The 8,533-nt window shown below is 36.9% G+C and overlaps 1 protein-coding gene across 1 annotated transcript; it reads right to left on the bottom strand.

Moving 5' to 3' along the window:
• Nucleotides 1-258: 258 nt before the first annotated feature.
• LOC107832712 (condensin-2 complex subunit H2) lies at nucleotides 259-6,127 on the bottom strand. Its single transcript, XM_075231321.1, has 11 exons — nucleotides 5,730-6,127; nucleotides 4,991-5,090; nucleotides 3,141-3,247; nucleotides 2,920-3,062; nucleotides 2,401-2,845; nucleotides 2,144-2,319; nucleotides 1,893-2,066; nucleotides 1,692-1,781; nucleotides 1,370-1,471; nucleotides 1,119-1,277; nucleotides 259-973 (listed from the first exon to the last, which is right to left on the bottom strand). The coding sequence occupies exons 1-11, from the start codon at nucleotides 5,935-5,937 to the stop codon at nucleotides 617-619; spliced, it is 2,061 nt and encodes a 686-aa protein (XP_075087422.1). The 5' UTR covers nucleotides 5,938-6,127; the 3' UTR covers nucleotides 259-616.
• Between the last annotated feature and the right edge of the window lie 2,406 nt (nucleotides 6,128-8,533).

Raw genomic sequence — 8,533 nt, forward strand, 5'->3', positions numbered from 1 at the left:
GGGGACGATACAGACCTTATCCCTACCAACTTACTTGTTTGATGTTTCCAACACCAAACGAAATAGTAGTAAACGTCACATTCGCTTCAAAATCAAGGGTTAAATTTTAAGCAAAAGTAAACTTTATAATGAGTAGTAGTTCAAAGACAGTTAAACAATGTCAAGCCCAAAACCATTTTTAGACGGTCTTGAAAAACTATCACATGCGTCCCATGTTGAAGTCTTGAATACACACAACATACATATTATACATGTAGTAGCTCAACAAGCAAATATATACACTTGAAACATTAAGGGCAGTCATTTATTAACATGTTTGTCTGTAGAGAGACTAATGAAGAGTAAGCTCTGCATATGTCAAAATATTGTTACATCCTCCTTGCTAAGTACTACAAGTAAGTCCTAATTAAGTTAAGAATAAACACATCTTACAAATTTCTGCAGCCAACAGGTTGTTGGTTTGTGATAAGAATTACAGTGGTCATGGTGGGGTTAATCTTCTGTCTTACTACACTCAAACAGAATTACTGCCTTGAGTCTCTCACATACAACGGGCACAGTGAGACCGAATAGCGAGAGAGGAGAGGCTTACTTGAAAACTAGAGCAAAATGTATATCACAATGCAGTATGTATATCTGGTGGTACGACTAATCTGGATTTCCTTCTTTTCTTACCTTCAGGCGTACAACGAGTTCCATTAACCTTTCCCAGCTTCAGGGCAAATCGGTAACCTGAGTTGGGTTCTGAAGGTGATGAACTGAAAGCAGCCTGAACTTCTTTACCTTTGTTTTTTTCCTTTCTAAAGCCCTGATTGGGTATTGGAGATTTTGCTCTCTTTCTTGATGACCGAATCTGCATTTTCTCCCTACCATTATCATTCCTAAGGAGCCGGACATAGAAGGGATTTGCAGCTGTGTAACAAGTGGACTCACGTATTCCACCTCTTTCCAAACCAACATCTCCGTTGTTTACCTATTGTTTTAACAAAGGGAAACAGAGAGGCGAATACTGCTTACTCGTAGATAAAATTTCAACGGCAAATTAAGAATTATAGTACTTCTATCTTCCAAGGTAGGTAACATAAATGTCACTAAAACTCATGTAGAAAGGGTTTTACCAATTGCAGAAGCGCAGAAAATGTTCGAGCAATATCATGCTTCTCTTGACCCGTGACAACATCAGAAAAAGACTTGGTGCTTTGACCATTTTCTTCCAGGGATAACTTGCACAAAACCCTAGCCCCATATTCATGAATGTCAAAGGGGGGATGTGATTCCTGTGGGTAAACACTAGCGCGATAAAAAATCTAAACTTGACAGGTTTCAAAAGTAAACAAAAGAGAGGAGATATTAGAAATTGCAAACAAACTTGTTCCTCCAAGTTCTGCTCAATTCTCTGTTTCCACGTTGAAACCCGTGCAGCCAATTCACTCTGCTTTTCAGTTTCAGCAAGGCTAGCAAGAAGAGAATCCTACAAATAGAAAAAAGGTCACTAAACCAATCATGGAAGACTAACAAAATCTAAGCAACAGATAAGTTTGTTGAGAGTCCACATTAGTGAAACCCCTTCTAATGCCATTTAGGAAAGAAGAAAAGGCCAGTGCCAGTTCATGAGCATGAAGAAAATATCCGCGACACATACCAAAATCCATAAATGTATGAATAATGAAGATTATGATTTATATTCTTACCAAGTGGGAGCGACAAAGATCTTCAAGGTTGGCATGAGCATTCGAATCTTCATGAGCTTCACTGTCAAAAAATGGACTACATTTATCGTGCTGCAAAAACAAAATATATTAGCATTGTAACTCGCCCAAGCCAGATTGAACCAGCTTCAGAGAAACATAATCATTAATGTAAGGGAAAACATCCATATCTAGTTTACCAACCTTTTCACCAAATGGAGTTGCATCGGTGTTCATGTCTGCATTTTCTGGCATGTCAAAGGCAGAAGGCCCAAAATCGTGATCTGCACTATCATAGTCATCATTTTCATTCTTTTCCTTTGGACTATCCAAACCATCATAATCGTTGTTCTCCCCATGAAGAAGTGATTCCCGGAGCTGCAAACAGAAGCTTCACACAATGAAACAATTCAGACATACAAAAGAAGGTACAATAAACTATCAATAAATAAAACCTTCTCATATGGTGGAGGAGATTGTGAGTCGCCTTGTTTTTTCATGGCACAACATTTTCTCTCCCACATGTCGTTGAGGTCTGCGCTAGTGGTACCATGTAATCTCGCAACTGGAAATTCTGTAGCCAAAGATGCAACTTTTTTGGACACCGCACCCTGCCTTCTATTAAATTTAACTGCTTGAAAGCATGAAACCTGCATTAGATAATAAAACTGCTAGCATACAGAAGGAATAAAGGGAAGGAAGCTTAAGAAACCTTTTTTGTATGGTTTTACTTTCAAAGTGCCAGGTTCATGCGGGTTCAACGGATTCCATGGGTCTTCATCATCCGATTCGTCTGAGTCTCTAGGTTCTGAATATCCATCTTCACATCTATGTGCATCATCGATGTAATCAGGCATATCAGATGCGAACTGATCATTGTTAAAATTGCCTGGACCAAACTCATGAAACCCTTGAGACTGATATAAATTAGCATCCTGATTCTTTTGAGCTGAAGACTTATTGCCAGTTCCCTCAAAACGTCTTGTGGGAGAGTAAAAGCTCTTGTGGCACTTGGAGTCCAAAGAAAGGCCCTCTGCACTGCAGCTATTGTTCAGCACCTTTCCAGCTATATTCTCATTATTCAGAAACTCATCCACTGTTACGGCATCACATGCGTCCAACAGAATAAAATCTCGGTAAAGATCACACGTGGCTAGCTGCAAGTATTAACAGAACAAATCAAAATAACTGCAAACATACTGAAATTCAACACAAAAAGACATTAACATACCAGGTAAGACTCTAGTTCTCCAGCATCTCCAGTAACATCCAAGCAGTCAGCCTCGCGTACAACCAGATTTGCAGGGGCCTTCACAAACTGGGTAAATGAAGAATCCCTGCACGTCGTATTATCCAACATGTTCTTTGCTTCCACTGCAAAAGGAATGATATAAATCAGGTTATTTGAAGTCTAGGAAACTTACTAAATTAACAGACACGTGAAGATGCTACCTGAGGTTTCTTCTGAAGCCCAGTATGGATCATTCTCTTCATTGTCGGCAGCAGGCAAACCGTTTTCATCTTCTTGGGCTGATACACTTGCTGGTAGATCTGGTTCACTGATTTAACAGGAAATGGAGAATCTCAATATGTAACATTATTGGGTTATGATGCTTAACAATATTAAGAACTGAATTAGTATTATTTGGTGCACTGCAACATTGATAGCAATGAAAAATGTATCAACAGCCAGTTAATATGAATTACTTACTTCCATTCGTCAGAAAAAGCAAATATGACAATATTAGTAAAAGGCTCGATTGAAGAACAAATAAGAATCTATTCTTTATAAGTAACTATACAAATAAGAATCCCATGACCGATAAGGCCATGATGACAAGACCAAACAACTTGCATTTCAAAAGAAAAAGAATAACAACCTCTGTACAAAAACCCCTGGCCAATCAGAAATCATTGATAGTGTAAAGGCCCTTGCTCTCCATGCTTATATAGCAAAATTTTAGAAGATACATTAGGCCTGGTGTTTACAAGGAGTCTCCTAAGTTTGTCCAGAGATTTAAATATCAGTAGAAAATATACAGAACTTCTAGTATAAGAGAACCCTTAATTTGTCTAATTAGAAATTATTGAATATACGATATGGAGGATCCATATAACTGACATCAACTAGTAAAACTATAAGCTTCTGATCGATAACCTGGTCACTAGTAATTTGTCTAACCTGGTCACTAGTAAAATTATAAGCGTCTTATCATAACCAAGAGAAATAACCCAAAGTTCGACCAAAAGTATGTGGTATGTTTCCAGGACATTGTCAACATCCACATGTCATTGTGGACACTTATTAATACAGCATTTCCAACGGATTATCAAATCCAACTTACCAGAGGTGTAGCCTAGTGGTCAATAAAGTGGGTTGAGAACCATGAGGCCTCAGGTTCAAATCCTCACGAAGGCCAAAAAAACTAGGTGATTTTTTCCCATATGTCCAGGCCCTGGTGGACAAAGTTATCCAGTACTTGTGTTGGTGGGAGGTAGCAAGTACTGCATGGAATTAGTCGAGGTGGCCGCAAACTAGCCCGGACACCGCAGTTATCAAAAAAATGCATTACTCTCCAAAGAAGCTAACTCTAATTGTCATTGCCAGAATAGTATTTGCATTTAAATAGCCTCACGAAATACAAGGTCATCCTTATTCCTTACAGCACTATCATTTAACTAGGGTGAAGACAAAGACAAGCAGGGCCAGATAGTACAAACAACTGCTTGTTAACAGATACATATCATTCAACAAAGTGCAACACTTAACAACCATTACATACAAGCTTTCATCCAACAGTAAGCTGCACGATTTCTCTAACTTAGCTGAATCATTTCTGAGAGTGCCAAAAGTTCATAAAACCCCATCTTCACAGACTAGTGCACTGAACAAATATAGACAGACACCGAAAGAAGCAAAAAAACAAAACTTCTGAATGAAAAGAGAGAAGCTTTAAAAGTAGTTTCCAGGCAAAAAATCAATTCAAACCTGTGCCCTATGGGTTGAGTCAGATTTAAACAGTTAGGACATCATTGTCTAATTTCAGGCTACTAATGCGTTACTCACAGGTGAATGGTCTAAAGGTATAGCTACTAAACTATAATACTGGTGAACACAATCAGATGTACTAACACCGGACACAGTTTCAACCATCAGTAGAACAAGTTGAATAATTCATAACCTAGCCTCTAATTATGTAAATGCTTAAACTTTATCTCCAACCAGAGTAACCTATACAATTCTACTCAAGGAATCAACTAAAATAAAGACAGAAAAATTAAAAAGCAAAAGTTGAAAAGACCTCTTCTTGGTAATGAATTCCAAACAATGCAATACCAGAGAATACAGATATTCCACCTTCCTGCTGTACACCTGAACTGACCCCTGAAGCAGCAATGCAGCTACAAATCCCAAAACATCTCATTAAAAGAATTACAAAAATACCCTTTTCAGAACCGTACAAACGCAACACAGCCTTTTTCAAAAATCAAGAATATATCTGGCACAGAGGAAAAAATTTTCCATAAAAATGTTTTCATGAAAAATAATTTACTAAAAACATTTTCAGATTATTTTCCAGTGTTTCGCAATGTATAAACTATAAAGTAGGTGACACAAATAAGAGGCAGGCCCAAGATTTGAACTTTATGGTTCAAGTTCAAATTTCTACCACAACCCATTTAATTTACTGAGTTCAAAATCTATTCTATTATCTGTACTAATTTTAGTATATTTATCAACACATATACAGGGTTTTGAGCCAAAACTACTAAGTCCAGTTTAAGTCATAACTTGTATGCTAGGTCAGCCCCTACACAAGATTATCAGACAAAAGTAGAGCATAGAGTATAAAGATAGTGCCTTTACAAAGATGAGAAAATAATCGGAAAAACATTTTTAGGGTAAAATATGAGCATTTTACATAAGTGGAGGATAATGTACAAGGACAGTGTTGTAGCAAACACAAAAAGATGATTTTTTTCATGGAAATGTTTGATTTTCTGCTCCAAACACACACTAAAGCTGAAAATTTGACAAACCTTCAGCAAAATTCACATGACCATCATCATAATTATCTCTAGTAATTTCACCAGAGCAAATTTTGAGCAAATATTCTTCAAGATTTTTGGCTAAATCAACACCCCAGTTGGATTCTAAATCCCTAAGTGGCTGTACAACACTGTGAAATTTCACACTTTCTTCATCTGCTGCGCCGCCGCGGCTCGCTTCTTCTTGACTGCTTTTCATCTTGTGGGACTACAAATCCCACTTTCCATTACTGAAAAAGAACCCTAAATTCTACAATTTGTGAATTGTTCAAATGAATTTACAAAGCCCCAATTTTTGGGGAAAGGGTACATTAAAGTGACGTCGTTTAACGTCTGGCTCGGGGGGAGCTGAGATTTTTTTAAATTTTTGGAGTAATGTTTTTCCGCCTTTTTTCCGCTCCGGGGTGTATATATATATGTGTGATTTTATGTCGGAAAATTGAGATGGGCCGAGATAGCCCATTAATGTGGGAAAAAATCAGAAATACTCATATTTACAACCGATATTTGAAAAATAGCCACAGTTTCAAAAGTAATCGAAATTTAGTCATTTTTTCATGTAAAAATAAAATCTGAATAAAAATACCCTTAAAAATCCGGAAAAATTTCAGCATAATATGCTGGAGTTTGATTTTTTTACATATGAGATTCCAGCATAATGTGCTGAAATTTCATAATGTGTTGGAGTTCCAACATAATATGCTGGAAGTTTATACGCAAGAGCTCCATAATCCAGCATATATGCTGAAATTTTTTGTGTTTCAACAAAACAGTGGCTATTTTCCAATGCAAACGTTGGCTATTTTTCGATGACCAGTCCGAAAACTGGCTAGCCCGTACTATTTTCACCATTAAAGTTTATTCGATCCAATCATTTGTTACACCATGTGCGTCCTAAGATGACGTATAATGAATATGAGACTTTTTAATCATGATTTAAATAAGTTTAAAATCATAATATAGCTATATATGATGTTTGGATAGAAAATATAAAATTTGGGAAAAATCGGATTTAAGTTACGGAAAAACCGACTAAGGATTTGCCTTGTAGCATAGCTTTTTAAGAAATAAATTTCGTGTGTTATATGAGGTCTTTTTGGGACATATTAAATACCAAATTGAAAGTCTTGGAATGTAGTTTCCAACGCTCTTAACCGTTCATTCATACAACATCCGAATAAAAAGATATAAGCGTTGGAAGATGGGCCAATGAGAGGGTGCCAAATTAGAACCTCTTTGACTTTTCAAAAGTTGATATATAGGTCTTAACTCGTCTCTCTCTTCATTTTTACATAGAACCCTACCAGAAAACACCATAAACCTATCCTTGAGCTCTCTAATAGTGTTTCAAATAATACTAATATCCCGGGTACGAAATCGAGAAGTGATAACATCAGAACGATCCCTACGATGTAAGTATCATTAGACCGCCTATCTTTTTTTCTTTGTAGTTCGAGTTTTGTAAGGTACTTCATAGTTAAGAAACGTCTAATTTCTGTATTTAAGTGTTTTAATATCAAGGAAGGTTGATAAATTAGTTTCCTAATATTTAGAACTCACGGGATGGTGATCGAAAATCGTGAGTTTGATTTATTTCACTTGTAGTGGACTGTTTTGTAGTCCACTCGTGTTGGCCTATTGTGCTGCTGATTTATGGAGTTTGGAATGATGAAGGGCATGGAGAAATGCCACATGTGGTAGGGTAGTAGGCTGGTCGCTCGTCGTTGCAATTTCATGATAATTGATAACTTATTGATTGGGTATGTTATGGTATATTCAGGGTTTTTGTTATATTGAAGGTCTCGAATTGTAGTTGGGTTATTTTTGAGTTGTTGATTGTATTGTGTTTTTATCTCGTTTATAGTAGGCTTGAGGGAGCAGTGAAATCAAGGAAAATGCTGCCTGTTTTATTTTAGAATCGAGTTATCATATGAGATACGTGATATACCACCTCCATCTAAGTTGTACACATATTTCTTTGTTATAGGGTTGGCACGCTAGTTGTCATAAGCTTGTTGTTGAGTTGCATTGACGACTTAAAGTATGTTAAGGCTATCCATTCTTTCTTTTTGACATGATCCATATGATACAAACGAAACATGTAAACCCTAAACTTTCATAAATGACTCTATTCATAGAAGTTCTAGGGGTTGTTATGTTTTGGATTCCCTACATGTCCTACTTTCATATTGTCTGTTCATAGGTCTCATGACATTCCGAGAGATATTATTGACTTACTTCCATTTATACATGTATACTGACCCATGACCAGATGGTGTTATATACGCGTATAGTATATGTATATGGGGTATGGGGAAAGGTTATAGCGTTATATACGCACCACCACCTGATCAGCTGGTATACGTAGATGATTTCGCCCACAATGGCTGAGATAATATGATGGGATGCCCTCAGATGCTTGATGATGTTATGTACACATATACCTATGCATGGTATGACATTTATATGCACATGCATGACAATATAAATTTTTCATAATTCACAAAGCTATTAGGATTACAGGTTGAGTTCTTTACTCCATGTTTCTTTCATGTCTTTTATATACTACTTTCATGCCTTACATACTCGATACTTTATTTGTACTGACATCCCTTTTGCCTAGGGACGCTGCGTTTCATGCCTACAGGTCCCGATAGACAAGTTGAGAATTCTCCTAGTAGGCTATCAGCTCAGCGGAAGGTGTTTATGCACTCCATTTGCTCCGGAGTTGCCTATTTGATCAGTATAATTTGAATATGTATTGATTGGTATGGCGATACCCTATCTCGACCTTT

This window comes from Nicotiana tabacum, chromosome 15 (assembly GCF_000715075.1).
Source record: "Nicotiana tabacum cultivar K326 chromosome 15, ASM71507v2, whole genome shotgun sequence".
Taxonomy (NCBI): domain Eukaryota; kingdom Viridiplantae; phylum Streptophyta; class Magnoliopsida; order Solanales; family Solanaceae; genus Nicotiana; species Nicotiana tabacum.